This window comes from Desmodus rotundus, chromosome 2 (assembly GCF_022682495.2).
Source record: "Desmodus rotundus isolate HL8 chromosome 2, HLdesRot8A.1, whole genome shotgun sequence".
NCBI classification, from domain to species: domain Eukaryota; kingdom Metazoa; phylum Chordata; class Mammalia; order Chiroptera; family Phyllostomidae; genus Desmodus; species Desmodus rotundus.
Window position 1 is genome coordinate 184959574 of NC_071388.1, and position 21305 is coordinate 184980878.

General features: G+C 38.7%; 1 protein-coding gene across 2 annotated transcripts in view; it reads left to right on the plus strand.

Annotated features, from left to right (window-relative positions):
* PARD3B (par-3 family cell polarity regulator beta) overlaps positions 1-21305 on the plus strand; it is a 959988-nt gene that overhangs the window by 771654 nt on the left and 167029 nt on the right. For both annotated transcript variants that reach the window (XM_024564159.3, XM_053918986.1), the window contains one exon: positions 4393-4503. In XM_024564159.3, the coding sequence (XP_024419927.2) occupies positions 4393-4503 (111 nt within the window). The remainder of the gene's footprint in view (positions 1-4392; positions 4504-21305) is intronic.

Consider the following 21305-nt stretch of genomic DNA (forward strand, 5'->3'; position numbering starts at 1 on the left):
TGCGAGTACCCTCTCTGCTCTGGCTGCTTTGGCCACTCTGGCCTTCTGTCATGGCTTAGAATGCACCAAGCTTTTCCCACCTCTGGTCCTCTGCCCGTACCGGTTCCTCCATCCCCAAGGCTCACCTCCCATCTCTGCGTGTCTGAACCTCTCACCTTTATAGTCTCAGTGTAAATGTCATTTCTTCACTGAACGCTTCCCCAACAGACCGATATCCTAGTATTGTCTCTCTTAACAGCCTTCATAGCACTATTCACAGCTTACAATTGCATACACACACACACACACACACATTTGTTTGGTAACTGACTGCTCTATTATAATGTAAATTCCATGAGGGCAGTGTCTGGTATCAACCTACACCAAGTGCTATGGCACCAAAGAGATGTCTAATACATATTTTTAAAACAAATGCACGAAGGAGAGAAGAAAAAAGCAAGCAAGCTAGCTTTCCATGAAGCTGTTTCATATAACCTCTCTATAGAAATGAACAGGGACAGGTGTTTTAAGCAAACTTATAATTCATGAAATTCTAAATTTACATAAAGGGTATGTTGAAAGGTGATTTTTCCACTTTACAAAAAGATCCATCATAAAATTCTTTAAACAGGCTTCCCAGGTACATGGAACATAAGATTTTATTGATTAAAACCATATGGTTGCACAGAATTTTTCAGGAAAATATCTTTTATATAAAGCAAGGTTGACCTATAAGCAATTTCCTCAAGGCACCTAGCCCAGAATGGCCAGCTCTCAAGTTTCCTAGCTAATAGATAATGGGAGGCCTGGAATGCAGTGGGTATTTGAAACCCTAGAATGCAAAACAGCAATTTCGGCCCTTTAGGGCCCTCGTGATTCTTCTTACAAAAATAGCTAATGGGGAGATGAATTGGTGTATTCCAACTTCAGCAACTCCTCTTTCTGTGTGTCAGTGAAAGTAAGAATGTTTGTGAAATGACCCCCAAAGAGGCTGCTATGAAAAGCAGAGCACAGCTTGTAAAATCTACCGCTGGGAGTTAAGTTGTCTGATTGCAAAACTGGAATAAAAAAAAAAATCAGTGTGTGAATAAATAAAATGCGGTTAACTTCTCCGGGTCTTAATTTCCTCATCTGAACAATATGGGAGTCCTTTTAAAGATTTTGTTTTGCAATTTTGTTCTTTGACTCTTCTCTCTATACAATAAAGTAAATGACTCAGCTATTGCTGTCCTTCTTATTGGAAACTTTACTAAATGATCATGAACTTGGAATCAAAACATTTATAGTATTTGTGGAATTGGTTAATTTGACTATTATTGATGATTCTTGCTAAGAAGAAATGCTTTGCAGAATTTACTTAAAACTAACCTTTTCTTTATCAAACATGTTTCACTATGATGGGAGTAGTAAGCTATTCTTGAACTGTAGTACAAGTGAAATGTTTCAGCTGCAGGAAGGAAAACACTTTATTGGTTATAGTAATAAAGATGAAGGTAGACTAGGGCATAAGTTAGTTTTACCCTTCAAAAACAAGGCTACTATTGTCTCAGAAAATCCAAAACCTCCAAATTTAGAAGATATTTAAGAAATGGAGAAAAAACAAGCCTAATATCTATAGAGTTTTGGCAACATGTTTGCCCTTATCAGCTTCCTGAAGCACTATTCTACCCTCACTCCCTACAATTTTTATTTTTTGACCAAATATTACTATATTTGATGACATTTTGAGGGTACTAAGGTATTAACTGGTTACATAAAGAATTTTAGAGTATTAGTGTTGATTCCTAAGACCCTTCTGCATGGGTCTGAAAAACTAAAGAATATAGTCATGGAAACACACATTAGTTAGATAGCTCCTGTTTTGTAGCTTAAAGAGAACTCTTAAATATACCAACAAATCTCAATTATATTTGAAGGTTAATGTTCTTATATTTTGTCTGTATTTTTTCTCTCTTCCTATTTACGTCTATAAATGATATTAGGTCATTTCTTCATTGAGAAAGATTAAATTCAGAAAGGGAGGCAGGAAAGAGACAGAGAAAAAAAAGGCTGAGGATAATGTAGTTAAAGCTGATGCTGGATCAACTGAGATCCCCAAACTAGACTGGATACAAGGGAAGAAATGCAGTAGAGGCCGATGGAGAGAACATTCATGAAAGAGGGTCTGTTAATTGGAATTATAAATTTAAAAAATACGCAGAAGAGTCAAGCCTGGGAGAGGCTTCTGAAGAAAGCACGAAGCCGTCTGTATTCTAATAACAAGACTATGGATATTAGCGGTGATGTCTTCCATGTGTGATACTTAGAGCTGCCACTTGACTAACAACTACTGCTTTGGATTGAAACACAATCTAGAAAAGAAAGCAAATATTAATCCATTTTTATGAACTACAAAACGAGACACGAGTTTCTTACCAGGTCCTCCTGTGAGGAGATTCTGACTCACCGTGTATTTGTCAGGATCTTAGGGGACAGGGATGGGAGTGGAGGGGGGTGTTGGCAGTCATCCTGAGAATATGGAATTTGAAAAATGTCCTTAGGTTAGAGTGATTTTTTTCCTGGCTTTCAGCAAAGCATCAAGTCATTTTATCTTTTTATAATGTGTTTTGATACCAAGACCATAGGAGATTGCTTCTGAAGAATGTATCTGTTGGGGAAAAATGCCTGTCATTTAAGAATGTGTCCTACTAATAATTTAATAGCTTTTTTAAAACTTCAAAGGTGCAATTATATTTTCCTACAAATGCTAAGGAAGCACGCTGTTCTTTTAAAGGGAATCCCAGTGCACTCTTGGCTGTGGGTAGGAAGGTAAACTGGTACAGTCACTATTGAAAACAGTGTGGAGATTCCTCAAGCAAGTAAAACTAGAAGTGGCATATGACCCAGCAATCCAGGAAGCATATGATCCAGTATATTTTGAGTGTACAGCCAAAGGAATTGAAATCAGGACCTTGCCGAGATATCTGCACTTCCACGTTCACTGCGGCGGTGGTCTCAATAGCCAAGACATGCAACAGCCTGAGTGTCTGTCACCAGACAAGTGGATAAAGAAGATGTGGTATATATACAGAGGGTGGGGCAAAAGCAGGGTTACAGTTGTGGGTACCCAAAACACAGCGACTGTGCTTGTATTATTATTTGTTAATGATTGTATTCTTTTCTATACGAACAACTGTGAACCCACTTTTGCCCCACCCTGCATATGCAATGGAACATTATTCAGCCAGGAGAAAGAAGGACATCCATGGTTTGCGACAACTTGGTTGGACCTTGAGGGCATTATGCAAAGTAAAATAATTTAGACAAAGCGGACAAACACTGTATGGTACGACTTATACGTGGAATCTGAAAAAGACAAACTCAGAGAAACAGCGCAGAGTGGTGGTTACCAGGGGTTAGGCGGTGGGGGAATGCAAAGGTGTTGGTCAGAGGGCATAACTTCTGCCTGTAAGATGAACACATTTGGGGAGCTAATGTACAGTATGGTGATTATAGCTAATAAGAAAGTATCATGTACTTGAATCGTGCTAAAAGAGTAGATCTTAAATCACCGCAAAATGGAAGAGGTAAACTATATACTGGGATGGAATTGGTAGCTAATGTTATCATGGTAATCATTTTGCAACTTGTAAATTATAAAATCAACACATTGTGCACCTTAAATTTACACAACGTTATGCGTCCATTGTGTCTCAATAAAAGTAGAGGAAAAATAAGGCATCGTAATTGCTGCTGCGCTCAGTTAACAACAAATATGCCGGGCACCGAGGAGTGCCAGCGCACCCCAACCCTGGAAGAACTGAGGAAGCCTGTGGCCACAGAAGGGACTGACTGTGCTGCGAAGGAAGGAGAGCAGAGTAGGAGGCAACCCAGCTTCTAACCCCAGCCCTGTCCTGAGCTTGTCGGGTGGTCTTGGTCAAGGCCCAAGGCCTCTCAGAGCTTCCCGTTCGTCATCAGTAAAGTGACAGTATTGAAGTAGATGTTTGGTAAGGTCACTTGCAGCACCATCCTGGTGTGAGCCCATGAGTTTAACCTTAAATGTCAAAACCACTTGGGGTCCTGGAGGCCTGTTTAGGAAGCCGATCAGTTTTACTTATATATTAATGATAACCTTTCATTTCTTTAATCGCTACTGAGTTAATGGTTTGACATTTTTACTCTTTGACCACATGATTTCGTGCATGCTGCACAATCAGTATCAGCGTGGGAAAGGAGGGTGGAGGGGAGAGAATTCAGTAACTATTATTTTTCTGCTTTCAGTATCTTATTTTGCTTCTATTTTATGCAACATGATCTTGTATAACTTAGAATAAAAATTATGATTTAATGAGTTCATCTCATAAATATCTTCAATTTACCACAAGAAGAGCATAATCATTGTTAACAGTCATCTCCCCCTTCATGTTCCACTAGATTTGGAAAAAAGAAAGACGATAAGGCTGGCAAGGCTGAGCCAAAAGGTCCTCTGAAGCACGGCGGCCTGAGGGAAGAGGAGCTGGAAAAAATGAAGGAGGAACGGGAAAGGTGAGCAGGAATGCCGCGCCCCTGCTCTAGCTCAGCCCATGGCCTGTATTTAACTTGGTTATTGCAGCAACCAACTGCAGACATTTTATTTTAAGAAGCATAGGGGTTGACTGATACAAAGGGAAAGGCACCTGATGTAAAAGGAGACTGCCTGTCTTGGCGGACTTTTATTGTATTTTAGAAGAAATTAACTTCATGTTTTTATTATATCACTATTTATAATTTCATAATATGCTACCCCTGGTTTTGACTATATCGGTGCATATTTTCCCTATGGTTTAAACAACCCATTTTTTTTTAATAAAAAGATCATTTTGATGTCGTTGTTTAGGACTATCATATTTCCGTAGTCTGTTTCTAATTTTTGTTAAACTGTTGTATGCCTTCTTAATTTTATTCTGCTAAATCCATTTGGGTACTGTAATTTGAGAAGTTCATGTCCTTCATTTTTTTAAAAGCCAGTGTCTTTTATTAGGCTATCAGCAAGTTGCAAAGTATGTTGCCCATCTGTTAAAGGGCCGGTTCCATTTACTGAAATAATGACAGTTCGTAAGGGCTGAATTCTCCCGTTGCAGGAGCTTAAGTTCCCATTCGGGCAAGAGGTCCTTCACAGACCTGTGATGTTAACTCTGGCACTTCTCCCAAGTAGATGTATAAATATCTGATTTTGAAACATGTAGTTGAATATTCATATTTCTCCTGAAAATTCTTCACCTTTAAAACTAAATGAAGCTTGGAGAAAAACTGAGATTCGACAAAACTAACATATAATTTTAAGTCTTCAGTTTTGACTTCATCATGTATCAAGTCAGATTTGCCCAATTTTTCACTTGCTTTTCATTCAGTAACAATAGCTCTTTTCTTTTTAAAGAGTCCCTCATACTTATTTTAATACTCCAGTATGTGTACTAATAAAATCATACTTATTCATTGTTTTCTAGCACAGAGCAGGCTAAGAGTGTCTACTGTTAAACTTTGACCCTTATCTTGTAGAATATTCCCATTGGCTGACTTTATCAATAGCAAGAGGAAAAAAAAAAACCTATTTAGTCCTTTCTCATTTTTGAGAGGTTGATAAGCTCCGTCCCAGGGTCAGTGGAGCAGTTAAAAGGAAATCAAGTGTGTTCCATTGTTGTTGACTACTCACCTGACAGAGCTGCCCGAGAACAAGAAAGATGAATTCTCCATCGTAGCCAACGCTGCGCTGATCCTGGAATGTAAAACGTAACTCAGGCTAAGGTTTTAATGCACATGCTGGCAAAGACATCTGTGTGGTAAGCCCGCATCACAGGTCATTGCTGCTACCTTGGCTTTCCTTACTGAGGCTCCACATCATATGCTCATCTTCAGCAAACTGAGCTGTTTGCTAGAAAGCAGACTTCATATTCTGTGCGGCTCAATACTTGCTTGGGACTGGAGCGGGAAATGGGGGGCGGCGGTTACTCCGAGTAGCCAGAGAACTGTGTGCCAGCTAGAAAATTGATAACCCATAAAATAAGGTGGGTTGTCTTTAAGCAAGAGTTCATTTCCTTTCTGGTTTTGCCTTTAGGAAGCAGGTGCCTGAGGGAGTTTTGTTCTTAAAGCAAGGCTGTAAATTCACCTCAGCTGGCTATAGGGGCTTCAGGTCCAATTTTTTTTAAATATGTCTGGTCAAAACATTGTATGAATGGTGCTATTAGCCTTCATTTAGGCTACATCCCACACGTGAACACATAAAACACATCTGATAGGGGTTTCCTAGAGACAACATTGTCTCAATCTTATGTGAGGGGAAGAAGTTGGAGGAGTTGATTTTATGGTTGTGTGCGATAGAATTAATGACCATGGGCATTTCAACAGCTCAGGGGCCCGAGGGCCATAGTGGGTGGAGGTGGAGGCTGAACATTTGGCATTGTTCCCAACCCTGGAGTCCCATTTCTTAGCTCTCCATCATCCGTAGGAAACCAATTCACAACTCTTAAAGAACTCAGCGAGTGCATCACTCTTCATGGCGTGGCTATGGGAAAAAAAAAAAAAGAAATAGCGTATAAAAGTTCATAAAGTTGTCTTTTTTTCTAAAACAGTTGGAATTTATTATCTTAAGATGATTCAAGCCATCCCATTGCTTGCTGGTTTATACTATCTTAGACTTCACAGTTTTTCATTAACATATCTCTTTTACAAAGGACTTAAAGCACTTAAATAAATGTATACCGTATAGTGCTGAAGGCAGCTTGTACCAGCTTGTGAGAGACAATCATTAAGCTTCCGAGAATTCTGTGAGCTAGTTGGTAAACCACTGAAATCGGCTATGGTGGGAGTCTCCACTGCTCCTCAGAGATTGGTGAACACAGTGAGCTGGGTTTGCTTTTCAAAAGAGCCAGTTTGCACCACCGAGGGGCTATACCAACTCTATTTAGTGCATAACCAGGAAGAAATTATCAAAAATAGAGGCAAAAAAGTACTCATCCAAAGCAAACCACAGCCTTCCTATAGCTGCGTTTCTCAAAGTGTGATTCAAGGACCACCTGCATCAGGATGAATCGCCTGGAGTGCTTATTAAAAGTGGAGATGCTTGAATCCCACACCAGACTTACAGGACTAGACTCTTGGGAGTTGAAGCCCAGGAATCTGTGTTTAATATGTAAGCCCAATGTGATTCTTCAGCATCCTAACGTCAGAGAACCACTGACTTGGAGGGACCGGAATTGGTTGAAACATTACACTATTCTTATTCTATGAAAAATGATACACAATTTTTTTTTCCCAAGAGGACTGAATAACAGTCTAAAAATATCATCATCTCTTCTAAACCTTCTCGGGAGCATCCTGTCTTACTAGCACAGGGTTGTGAACACACAGGAGGACCCCTTGCCAGTGCTCCCACCTAAGGGAGTATGGGTCACTCCCCCCAGCACCTCCCATGCACAGAAAACTTAGAAAAACAGTGAGTTCATTAAGAAAATTTAGGAAACATAGAAGAGTATAAAGAGGATTATTAAAATCATGCATAATTTCATCATAATTTTATAACCACAATTAATATTTTATGATCTTTTTACTATGTATATATTTCCTTTAACAGCTTGCTAGCCATACAGCATATACTCGTACAGCTTACTTTTTTCACAGCAGTATATCATGAGCATTGCCCCCATGTGACTGATGTTTTGAAAATACGTCATTTTGATGACTGCCTAATATTCTGTGAGATCAATATACCATAACTTATTTACCTTTTATTGTCAAACATATAGTCTTCTTCCATTTTTCACTGTTCCAAATATTAATACCTCAATGAGCACTCAGGTGCAAAAATCCTTATAGATAAACTTTTAAATCATATCATTCCTGTTTGAAGGCTCAATTTCCTTGTAACTCTTTCACTTAAGGGTTAATCTAACTTCAATTTTAAATTTTAAGATTATATCATACCTCTCCATTTCTCCCATTATTTTTATTATGATGTCCATATCTCATTTTTTATTTATCCACATATCTAATATATGATATGGGACTATTTGGTACCAGATATGAATAGCTTATTCATAACAAGTGGATTGAGTTACTAGATTAGATTGGAGGAATGCAGAGTCCAGAACAGTGTTTCTCAGTGGGGGCATGAGGGGGGCACAATTTTGTCCCCCATGGAACATTTGGCATTTTTGATTGTAACAATTTTGAGGGCGTAGGGGGTGGGGGAGAGAGTCGCTACTGCCATGTACTGGGCAGGGGTCAGGGACGAGGCTAAGCATCCTACCATGCACAAGGCAGCCCCTCCCCCAACAATGACTTCTCCCACTCACACAGTCAGTGTAGTGGTTGACAACCCCTGTTCAAATCTCTGGACTTCACAAAGAGTGAGCGTACTCTCTTGGACATTAGAATCGATTGTCTCATCATGTCCTGCAGCTAACACAGAGAAATATACGCCAGATGACATAACCCTAGGCAAGGATGTCCAGCCATCTCTGGGCCACACTGGAAGAACTGTTGTCTTGGGTCACACATTAAAAACATTGGGACATGTAATCACAAAAAAATCTCATAATGTTTTAAGAAAATTTATGATTTTGTGTTGGGCCGTATTCATAGCTACCTTGGGACACATGCGACCCACAGGCCACAAGTTGGACACCCCTGCAAGGGACTGTTAGCTATTTGAAAAACTGTACCCCAAGATTGCTAATAAAAATTCCATCAGGATAAGCTTGCAAGAAAAAAGTTTTTCTCAAACTTTATTTTTAACCTTGGCCTGCTGAAATTGGCATCGAATGATGGTGACTGTTGGTCGTATTTGAATGCCAAGAAGCTGCAGGGGTTGATAATGTGTCCGATGACAGAAGCATCTGGAACAGTGCATTGAATCAAACACGAAGAAACTTAATAGGAATATATGTAAAGCCTTGCATTTGGGTCCAGAAATGAACGGTACAAACACAGGATGTGGAAGGGTTGACTCTAATACCAAATATATGAGAAATCTGCCTGATGGTTTTAGTTGAGGGCAGGTTTAGCATGAGTCAACATGAGCACACGACTGCCAAAAACCTTAATCCAGGCCTAGGCTTCACGATGGAAGTTCATGTACAAAGTGAAGGGAGAAACAATAATTCCAGTTTGATACAGCTTAGGTAATACCTGGAATATCCTATGCGTCTCTCACACACAAAGAATGGCAGCGCTAAATCCTAGGCCTTTAAAGTGTTGAAGGACCTGGGAATGCACAGGCTGCACAGTTAGCTGATGTCACATGACTGAGGAACCTGCCCATAGGAGAGGAATTAGACATATTTTATACCATCCATTCTCTCTCTCTCTGTCTCTCCTTATTCATTCATTCATTCACTTATTTTCTTGAAGACACTAATGAAGAATTATTTTAAGAGAGGTAGCCTTCAGCTCAGTAGAAGGCAAAACATCTTGACAATTAGAGTGGCTCATGAGGCAGTGACTTTGTTGCCACTGGAAACGTCTAATAATGTCTAATAAGGAGCTGAATGAGAAAGAATTAGTGCATCGGGGAAGTATTGGGCTAGATCAGAGTTTCATAAGCTTCAGTCATTGATATATTGCCTCCATTGCCTTATTTATATTTATATATATGCAAATAAATAAAACATATGTAAATGAAAAATCATGGAAGTTAATGTAATTAAATACATTAAGCCACATACCATCGAAAACCATCTTGCATATCGTTAATGCTGCATTTGTCCTTCGATTATCTCTACAGTGTTTCCCAGATCGTAGGGTTTGAGAAATATGTAAATAGCTAAGTAAAGAAGCATTTACTTTGAATTTCCTAGAGCGGCCTTTCTTGAACTTACATTGATCCTTGTGGTAGTATATGCACTATTCTTATCTGAGTGGATAAGCCTGAGCTTCGGGCTCAGCATTGTGCATTAGGGTCTCCTTTGTCTCATATCTGATTTCCTGGGCTGATTATGTGTCCCCTCCTGAAACAAGTCAAACAGTCCATTGCAGTGAAGCCCTGTTTTAAATAAACTCATTTTTTCCATGCTTCAGTGAGATTGGCCATAAGAAAACATTAGTTCCAAATGCCTATGTCCGTCGCTAGAAAGATGAATTCAATATTGTATTCAAAGATTATTTCTTCTAGAATTTTTTAACAAGCTAAATTGAATTAGCATTTTCCAAACATTCAGATTATGTAAATTAGTGCATTAATCAGAAAGCAAGAGATAATCTTAGCCAGTTGGTGAACATATTTTTTTGTTTAATTCTGAGACTTGAACTTAAACTTGTAACCTTCTGCAAAGTGTGAAATTCACCAGATTCTTGGACCTATAAAGTACCTAACTACATGCATGTTGTACTTGTATTTTTAATACCTTCTCAGTAGTCAGGTGGAGGTCAGGTAAAGAGAAATATGTTCCCCTTATTTATTTAGGATTATTGCACTCAGGGAAAAAAATCTCCTTTGACACCAAAGGCTGTCTTCCATTAAAGTCCCATATTCCTGAAATAAAATTTCACTAAATGAAATGTTTTACTAATACGGGGAGGGGAGTTTAATGATATGAGTTTGCCCTCCAACATTTTCTATTACTCTTATACCATTGTCAGAGTTTATTTTGCAGGGGAGCTCATTCAGTGCATTAGTGAAATGTTGTTTTTGTAGGTCTTGTTAGAATCTTAGGAGGGTAAATGAAGAGGTGAGGGGAAAAGAGGCGACCTCTCCAGTTCCAGGACTGAGAAGTATGAAAACATATGGCTCTCGTTTCCAACAACTGGCCTGAACGGAATGTCTAAGTGAAAGTGAAGCTCAGATTTAGGAAAGTTAATCTGGTTCAGTGTCTGAATTCAAGGTTCTAAGTTTTCTTGCCTTTTAGGAAGCCTTCCAAGAACTGCAGAGGCTTCTCCCTTGCCTTATCAGCTGAGCTGCTTGTAGGCCTGTTCCCTTAGTTTAAATCAATAACATGTGTTTTTGATATTTGGCAAACTGAGATTTAATTATGCAGCTGCAAGTTCCCCACATAAACGAAATGCATTTTAGAGAAATAAAAACATTCAGAAACCATTTATAGTTTGAGAATACAAGTGGGTGAAAATCTATTCCCAGCCTCTCAGCATTTTATTTAATTTTGGGAAATTTTTATGTTACTGGAAATTGAAATGAAAACCAGAAAAAGGCTAGAGTTTAGCCAACATTTGTTCCTGCTGAAAATGAGGATGCTTATTGTATTCTAAGAAAGGAAATGAAAGTATTATATTCTGAATTAATATTTTAGTTGTAACCTACGTAAGTATTACCCTCCTAAATACATAGAGCAACAAATGAATTGATAGGATTTTTGCATTGTTGTATCCTAAAAAGAGTGCTTATTTTAAGAAACCAGAAGGTTGATTTCTTTAATATGCCAAGAGACTCTCTATAATTAATTATTTACTGAACTTAAACTTTGGCAGTATTTAAACTGTTGAAAACACCCATGTTTTGGCATGATTACATTCAAATGATTAATTCAGCATGGTTTTACTCCTCACTGCATATCCCTGTCTTCTGCAGTAGAATTTGCTAGGTCCTGTGGTGTGGGCAAAATAAAATGTTGGAAGTCTTCCCAGTTTTAATAGTTCCAATTTATTATTACCACTGAACCCTGATCAGATCCTGGACTGGATTAGATCCCAGTTTTTCAAAATGCCCAAATTTATGGCTCCCTTAGAATTCTGATAAAAATGTATATTTGAATAACGCTTTGGTTGGCTAAATGAGATCCAATTAATTACTTTTAGATTCTTATTAGATCATCACTGCACAGGAGTTGTGAAAAATATTACTACATGATGTGTCTCAGAACAAGGTCATGTTCTCATTTTATGCTGGCAGAAAAGAGCTATCAGATTTTTGTTTTTCGTAGTGCTAACCATCTCCATGAATGAAAAGATTTGCCATAGCCCAGTACTGACTACTGGGGCTCCTGTTACAGTAAGGATGGCCTCCTTTCCTAGAATAAGAATCGGGGGTGGGGGGAGAGAGAGAGGGAAGAACGCACAAACACACACAGCATAGTGGCTACGCCCCACCACCCCTCCTTCAGAGGCTGTATTTCAAGATTTACTTCTAATTTAGAAGGATGAGGGGGTGAGACACAGGGGCATGCTGGTGACTTTGATATCAGTACATTTATTTGATAATTGTAATACCTATCTTCCCAGAAATGCTTGTGGTCACCAAAAAATTTGGCCCATTACTGTATTCCTCCAGACAAGAGATGGGAACACCTACATCCTAATGCCATGCCAGCATTTTTTATGAGCCAGCATCCTTTTATGGAGCCGGAATCAATGCTAGAAGTGCTGTATTAGCAACTACTTGTCAACTGAGCTGGGTTAATACATAAAATGAATCACTTGACTGGCATGCTTTCCAACAGTCGTTTAGACAAACTTCTAAGATTAAAGTACACCAGCTCTTTAAAAAGTGTTTTAAGAGGATACTTTTATATTCAAATACCCTGGAGTGACATATTATATTATTGTATTCAATTATAGTACAGTTGAAATACATTCTAAAAAGAAATTATACTAATCTACTTAGAGCGATCCCACAGAAATATATAGAATACTTGATCTGATTTTTTTTAAAAAACCACTAAGAAAGCAGTTCTAAATTCTGTTTATCTGGATGTTTTCTTTTAATAAACACATACAAATGTATTCCACATAACCGACAAGCTTTGGTTACGCACTGAACTTCACGCCACTCAGAGATACAGATGTATCTGAGGCAATGGCGTTTACCTGCAGCAGTGGCGGAACTCATAAGAGCATTTTCCACGGAAGCTTTGGGTGACTGTCACCGGGTGGAAAGCCACTTGGTGACTAGAATTTACAATGAGAGTCCAGTACTCGTTTTATCAACAGTTTTCATGCCTTTGGATAAACCACTCTTGAGAATGTACTCTTAAAGTCCCTCTTTTTATTACCATGAAATGAAATGGCAATAATATTTTAAGGCCTCGATTTTGTACATTTTTCTTTGATAAAGTGATTTTTAACAGCTAAGTTTCTCTGAAGAAAAACAATTAATAAGTAAAAGTTACGTGAATCCAGAATATTTACTGCGCACTAGTTTGAGGCTAGGCAGTGTACAAATAACTTAATTTGTCAAAAGTGTTCTGAAAAATGTGGAAAAATCAAACTTTTATAAGTCAGTGGTATTTTCTAGAATTTCTAAAGCACATATGTCATCTTCCTTTCTCATTTGGACATATGTTATGCTGCATCCTGCTTTGGAAAGCCTCCAGGTCAGCACATCCACTCTGGGGGCCAAGGTTAGTTCCTTTTCACATAGGCTGGCAAATCCTGCAGGTTGAAAGGATGCTCGACCTATCATCTTCAGAGTCTGCTTTTTTCCTTCCACATTCTTTATATAGTGACTTACCCAGGCCTGTGATCTACAAACACCAACTCCGAATATGCTTTTTTCCAAATTTCCCGGGCACTTCCCAGCAGGAAGTGATGTTTCCCCCAGAACACATTTAACAACATCTGAAGACCTTTTTAGTTGTTGGAGGTGCTACTGGAATCTAGTAGGTACAAAACAAGGATGTTTCTCACCATCTTACAATGCATAGGATTCCCCCCTACAAGAAAGGATTATCCGGCGCTAAATGTCGGTTGTGCCAAGGTTAAAAAAACCTTGTTTTAAATAAATAGATAATTATATAACATGGGTATAAGTGTACATGTTTAAATAGGAATATGCTGTAGATATTCAGTACCTCTGTGGTTGGACCTGAGGATGTGTGTTTTCAAACCAGTTCTGAAGTGATTGTTGTTGTAACTGTGAGTGGGATCACCTGCCTAGGTGGTGGCCGAGTGGAAAGATTACAAGACCCAGGAGTGGGTCAGACCAGGGTTAAATGCGCTATCAGGCTACTTAACTGTTTCAAGCCGCTGCGTTCTAATCTGTTCAATGAGAAGTCTTTTAGACTGTTGTGAGAAGTAGTATTTATGAAGCAAGCACCTGGCTCACTCTAGGCGTTCAGTGTTATTTACTGACCAGCTCTGGGGGTTCAAGACCCCAGATAATACATTCAGTAGCCTTTGGAAGCCCAGAATGCTCTGAGACATGCCATCTGTGAAAATTGCTGACTTGGATACTGTCTTGATGAAGAAGGCCAACTTGAACGCAGGCTTTGCCCAGCTGGGAGTCATGCCAGACAATTCCATTCAAGAAGCTTCTCCTCGTTTCTTATTGATCACTGGTTGCAAATTGTACCTCATAGTGATCTTGGCATGAGACAGCAGCACAAGAGCGGGGGAGAGCTGGCCGTCACCAGTGCTGGGCGTCATGGAAACAAATTCAAGAGGAGGGGCACAAATGGCATGGGTGACTGCCAGCCTCTCCAAGTCCACGGGGCATGTGACTGCAGAAAACACTTGTAACCACACTCATGAAATTCACAAAATCCTCACTTTGCATTTTTGTTGTATATATTACATTACAGGTCGGAGCGGTGGGGGCGGGGTACCTTTGGCCTGATAATATTTCTAATCCAGTCTTCGGTGGAAATGGAACAAATAGGTCCTTTTTCTGGCCATTCACTCTCTCCCACCTACCTGCTCTTGCTCTGTACTTTAATTATTTAATGACTTTATAGTGCATATGAATTGACTTCAGAGTGATGGCCAAAGGAGCTCGACCCCTTTCCCAGTCTCAGACTCTTGCCTCCTCCTTTGCGCCCTTTGTCTGATTTTAGAATAGAAAGTTGAAGAAGTTAAAGTGCTTCGGGCTGTGGCATAAACACCTGCTTTTTCAAGAGATCACGTAAAAGAGCCTTTATTTAAGAAAAAAGAAACAACAATTGGCTGTTTAGATGGAAGCTATAATTATTCATGTTCTTGGGGAGAATCTAAAATAAATAATTTGTGAAATCGTGATTTCTTAAGTAGAGATTGCTAAATATAACAGGTTGGTAAAGGAATCAGTAAATAATAAATAACTTTTGATCAGCCATTCCACTCTACAAAACTATTAATGGCTTTGGGTTGCCTGCTGTATACAGTTCAAACTTCTTGAACTGATAGCACCTGACAATAGCCGAGCTTCCCAACTGTAATTTTGACTTCGGGCCAAGATGACCTGTATCCCCCAGCCATTCTGGAATGCTCCCTTTTTTGAGATCACCATAGCCCTTCCCTGTCTCTGTGCCATTCTGAACCCCATCTCCCTTGCCTAGAAACCCTCCTTCTGCATAAGCTGGTCTAATTCAATGGGAATTCAGAAAACCTCACTTCTTCCATTATACCTTCCCAAACCACCTAAATTGGAAGAATATTCTTCCATTATATCACCTAGGTCAAGTGACTTGATTTTCCTGTCTTCCATTTGTTTAACTGCAAGACGGGTCTGTAGCAGCTGGAGCACCATAACACACTGGTGAGGGTTACGTGAGATACTGATGTGCAGCGTTCAGAAGAGTTCCAGGCACGGAGATGTTCAGTAAATGGCGAACTTACCGTTTTTCTTAGGGACAGTGTTTATTTGAAAGAAGAGGAGCATTAAAATCAAGTAGTGTTGCATCCCAAGCCTGACTCTTCTCTGCTTCAGCTGTGCAGTTGTGCAAGTCTTGCTGAAAACTTCAGAGCCTCAGCTTGCTCGTTTGGAAAGTTTTTTCATAAAGGAGAAATAATATCTAGCCTTCAGAGTCCCCATGAAATTTACATAAGATGAAATAATTAAAGCATCTAGAGCAGGTCTTGGCATGTGGTAGATACACATTATTGTTGCTATTTTGCTTCATTGAATTGTAGATGGTTGTGATTACAAATGTGCCTTCTCTCCCTTAAGATCTTGTAATTTCCTCAAGGCAGGGACTACAATATACTCACTTTTCTATTTCTCCCAGCATCTAACACATTACATTTCACAGAGTAGGCACTCAAGAAGCAGTTGTTGAGTGATGGGTGAGTGAATGAATGAACAAATATAAAACTGCACTAATTTTAACTTCATATTTCAAATGAATAATCACTAGAAGGGAACCAAGAGGCAGAATAGGCCAAAGCAATGGCCGACAGAGCTACAGAGTTTAGAAAAATAAGACGGTCCCTTGGGTTATGAAGTAGTGTCAAGAAGCATGAGGTCATTTGAAACGGGCAGTAGAACAGTGGAAATGGATCTTTGGCGCATAGTGGCCAGCCCATCAGGACTCTCAACACTTGTTTTCCTGCCACTGAACCAAATCCTGACAGGCAAGACCCTAAAGTGAATGAAATAGAAATGGTATGGTCCTAGAGAGTTGTTTGTTTTTTTAATTGGTTTTTTGCCCTTATCCTCTTCCATTGGCTTAAATTTAACCTGTTGAAATTATTTTTAAGTACCATTCATTTCATCCTTAGAAATAAAAGATTTGCCTTTACAGGGAAAACTGAATTTGATTATGTAGATGAGACACACCGCCCTTGGCTTATTCTCTGTCAAAGGAGAATCTTTTCTATACTGCATGCGGGGCCCATTCAATCAGAATTCGTGGTGCAGATTACCTACCATATTTTGCCATGTATACTGCCCACCCACGTTTTTGGCCCAAACTTTCAGGGGAACAAAAATTTTGTTTTCACTTTTAATTAGATTATTTATTTATATTTAGATACTTGTTTTTTGTATTATAATGGAATTTTAGCATTTATTTTTTGAACATATTATGGTACAAGAAATTTTATGTAACAAGTAGTTACAAAACACAAGAACAAATACAAGGCATTTCCGGTATTACACATGTATAATGCACATCCTTATTTTTCCCTCAAAAATTTGGGCAAAAAAGTGTGCATGGTACACGGCAAAATATGGTATATTTCAGGAGTACAGGCATAAAAAACTGTAGTGGAAAGGGGGGGTTATGAAAAATGGTAACAGCCACTGGTGATATACCAGGTGCCGTAGAGCCTCTCTCTCCTGGAGGCAACATTACTAAAATTCCAGCCCATGTCTAGGAGTCCTCGTTACCATGACACTACAGTTTTTAATGTTTTCATTTCTTATGTTATACTCTCCTGCAATTTCATGTTCCCTTTTCTTCTTGTCTAGATTCTACTTCTCTTGAGGTATAGATTGTAACTACTACTTACTTCATTTCCTTACATCTCATTTGAGAGAAGATATATAGTAAAGTCCTGGCTGACCTAAAAGTATAAAGTAATATCAGGTTTAAAATAAGTTATAGATGTAATTTTTAAAATTTGGGAAACTCCTAAAAATCAGTGGGAAAATAATTAATAACTACGTGCTAAAATAGATTGCCTAAACTGACAGCTGTCAGAGGAGAGGAAATTGGGGGCTTGGTGAGAAAAGGTGAAGGAAATAAGCAAAAAAATAAACCCATAGACACAGACAACAGCATGGTGATTGCCAGGGGGAAAGAAAGGAGCATGGGGGAGGTGGAAGAGGGCAAAGGAGGGGTAAATGCTGATGGAAGGAGACTTGGCTTGGATTGGTGAGCACACAATACAATGTACAGATGACGTGTTACATCTGTAACCCTGTAATTGTACCCCTGAAATCTGTATCATTTTATTCACCAATGTCACCCCAAGAAATTCAACAAATTTAAAAAGTAAAATAAAATAGATTGCCTAAAATTATTCTATATTTTTGAAAGTACAATGTTCTGCTTAAAAATTACCCTTATTATAATAGTAAGCACCAGTTTAAAAAATAAAAATACAAATGACTACATAAGGAATTGCTCTGACAAATCTGTTTAAAATAATAGTAAACTCTATTATTGACAGTATCAACAGCTAGTTAAAAATTCTATCTGTGAAACTATAAATGATGGCACATTTCCAATTCAGATTGACACTGAGGACACAGAGATAATTGATATTTGTTCAATAATCCTAAAATGTTTCACAGTCTCTAATAGAAGCTGTGATAGCCACAGAAAGTTTCAAGTGCTAAATATATATTTTTTTTCAAGGCATTTAAAGATACCTTCAGATCAAATAATGTGTCTTTGCAGAAAAGTATAATGTTTTAGCTGAATGAGAATCAAAGGACATTTTAGTGGGTTGACTTTGTTTAAGAAAAAAATCAGAGTCAAGAAAATACATAGTGTAACTCATATGTTTTTTTTTAATCTGGTTGTATAGTAGATGTAATAAGAAAGTCATGAGAGGATTATTTACTGGTCGAACTTTGAAATTTCAGAGCTGTGTTTTGTAATGGTCACATAAACAAATGCACATTGAAAAAAGTTATGCAAAGACCATTAAATATTTCACTTTGGAAAAACAAGCTCATAGCTTTAACAAAATGCTTTTGTATTATAGTTGGCTGCTTTTGACATTAAATTAAATATGTTGCTATATATTTTTACACAGCAGATTAAAAACTTGGTGTAGTAATTTTCCTAGTTTTTAACAATCAGTTAGATCCTCAGTAATTGTAGATTTACCTTCTCGATTTCAAAGGATGGACAGGTAAGGCCTAACAGAAAGAAGCTTTAACTGAAACCAGAACATTTTACAAAATGTTAAGAAATGGGCAGTCAGTTCTTGAGAAAGCATAATTCTTCTTTTCACCAGCAAACAAAATTTCAGTGCCAAGAAAACCGACATTATGCTAAAATATTCCCTGCCTCACTATGCATATGACTTAAGATTAAAATGGATGCCTAATAGCATTGACCAATTCACATCACCAAATGAGAACTATTCGGAGGAAATAAATACACGCGGCGGGACCCAGTCACGCAGCCCTCATGGATCAGTCCGAAATAGACTGCAGATGCCCCTGGCCATCGTTCGCACCGCACCGCAGCGGCTTACGTAAGCTTGGCTCTGCCTAAGTTCAGATAATTTTCTTAAAGTGACACAATAAACCAATATGGGGTGTGAACCAAAATGGAAATTCAACTTATCGAAGATATTCTTAGAGATTTTGCTGCTAAGCAGGAGAGGAGGAACACATTTTGGTAAAAGTATGCCAATTAAGAAGAGAAAATCGGGGAAGATTTCCAAATAACCCAAGTTAAAAGTAAAATGTGTAGTATGTTTTTACAGCTTTTCTGGAGCATTTGAAAACATATGAAACTATACAGACATGTTTATGATTCTATTTACACATTCATTTTTACATTGCCTTATAATCAGATGACATAGGAAAGGAATTTTTCCATCTAACAAAACATGAGAAGCAGTTTCAGACATAGACGAGCTGAGGAGTGCTTAAGTTTTATTTTATTACTTTGTGGCATCAAAGTACATTTTTCTGGTATTAAGAGAGCTGAGCTGTCTGAAAGTTTTACTGTTGGTGGGAACATCTGTAATGTTGGAAACCCTACAAACGGCTGTGTGTTTGTGTGTGTGTCTGTCTGTGCGAGGTTGGTAGTCACAGGGAGAGGTAACATGAGTACAGTTTTACTAGCACTCAGTCCTGCACTTCTTAGCCCCTCTCAAGCATTCCATAATCATTCCTGACTGCTTAGAAACGTAGAAGTTTTCCATTTTAAATCAATTATTATAGTGCTTCAGTTTACATGCTGTATAAAAGACTGTTCATGAAGAGAATTGAGTACTTGGAGGCAAGGGAAGGTATCGAACAGAAAAGGAGAGAAATGGCTGGTGTAGGGAGTGGACCACCACGTGGGGAAGCCAGCATGCCCACTTCCACTCGTCATCCCTGAAATGCCTGAAGGCTGCACCTGCCGGCGCGGAAGTGGGCTTTCCGTTTTGTTCGGTGGATACAACCGGTTGGCTCAGATAATTAAAGTAACATGCTAATAAGGTTGATACACTATAAACCATACCTTTCTACTGACAGTTGATATATTCAAAATTCAGTTCATACTCACTGTGGTCCAAGTACTGTAACAGATGTTAAGAACTCAGAGATTAGGGGTTTTTTGCTTGTTTTTTATTTGTTTGTTTTCAAGCAGGAAAAGGAGGTCTCCGTCATCAAGCAATTTGTAATTCTTATAAGTAGCCCCAAACTGTGCCTCCAACCCCAGGCAAACATCTAAAATGTGTTCTCTCGAACAAAGGCCTTCAAGCTAAGGGAACAAGCGAGCCCCTGTTCTCAGGGAGAACACCTGAGAGGGCACCAGACCGTGTCATCCATGTAAACACAAGGTGGCATATTCCATCCCAACCGTAGCTGACTGAGTGCATCTCTTTGCATCTCTTCCTTGTAACCCTCCTCCTGATCCCCACATGCTGGAGCCTTCCTTGGAGGATCAACTCAGCTGCCTTTACCTTCCACTCAAGTGCAGAAATGTCTCTTAATCGGCTCTGTGTTTAACAATCCTAGGTACCAGTCGGAAGGGAAGTATGCTAGAGGCTGGCCTCCGTAAGGGCCCTCAGCTGAGGTCTTTGTTGAGATCCACTTACTATCTGTGAATTTTAAGATCTAACAAGCATGCTTCTTTCTAACAGGCAGCACTTGCTTGGACAAACTATTACTGATCTCTACCGTCTTGTGTTCGCTTTTTCTTTTTTTCTGTTTTTTAATTTTTCACATTTCTTATGTGAAAGGTCACCTTTAGTTGGTCACTTCAGTTGAATGGTTTCCAATGTCAGTACTAAGAGCACATAAGAAAGATTTGTATTTTGATAACTTTTAATATGTTTGGTCACCCGGGGAACCAACGATCTGTTTTACATCCCTAGATCTTTTTCCTCAGGATTCACCATCATGCTTTTGAATCTGGAGTTAAATCATAGTTGCATGAAATTTTTCCCCTTACAGGATTTGGGTAGATACTTTCTGCTATGATTCACTTTTGATTTTTTAATTATTTTTGGCCTGAGCTCTTCAATAATTCAGCAAGCAATAATTGAGGAGCTGGGCACTTAGGGGAGATCTCAAGATGAATAAAACACAACCTAGTCCCTGCCCTCAACAAGTTCGTAATTAAGAGAGAGGAGAGAGACCAATGCACAACTAATTACAATAAATTTATACTTTGATAAATAGCGTGATGGCCTGTAAAATGCTGTATAATCACAGAGAAGTCACCGTGAATGAACAGTGTGACAGCTGAGACCAGGGAGCAGAGATTCTTCATCCTCCCGCACATCTAGACACTTGCAGGGAAATCATTAAAATCAATTATAAAGTACAACTTAGCTGTGCAACATATTGAAAGAGAACTTTTAAAAGTTTAAATTCTTAATCCCATCAATAATATATGATATTTTTGCTGCTAACTAGAGAGGAGTTTAAGACTCTGGAAAATTTTTCATTTGAAATCGAAGGGATTTTCCAAGCAATCAGGGTGCTTTTGATTATAGTTGCTTTCTCCAAAGCTGACAGAGGCAACAGTTGAAAATTTTAGGGCAAAACT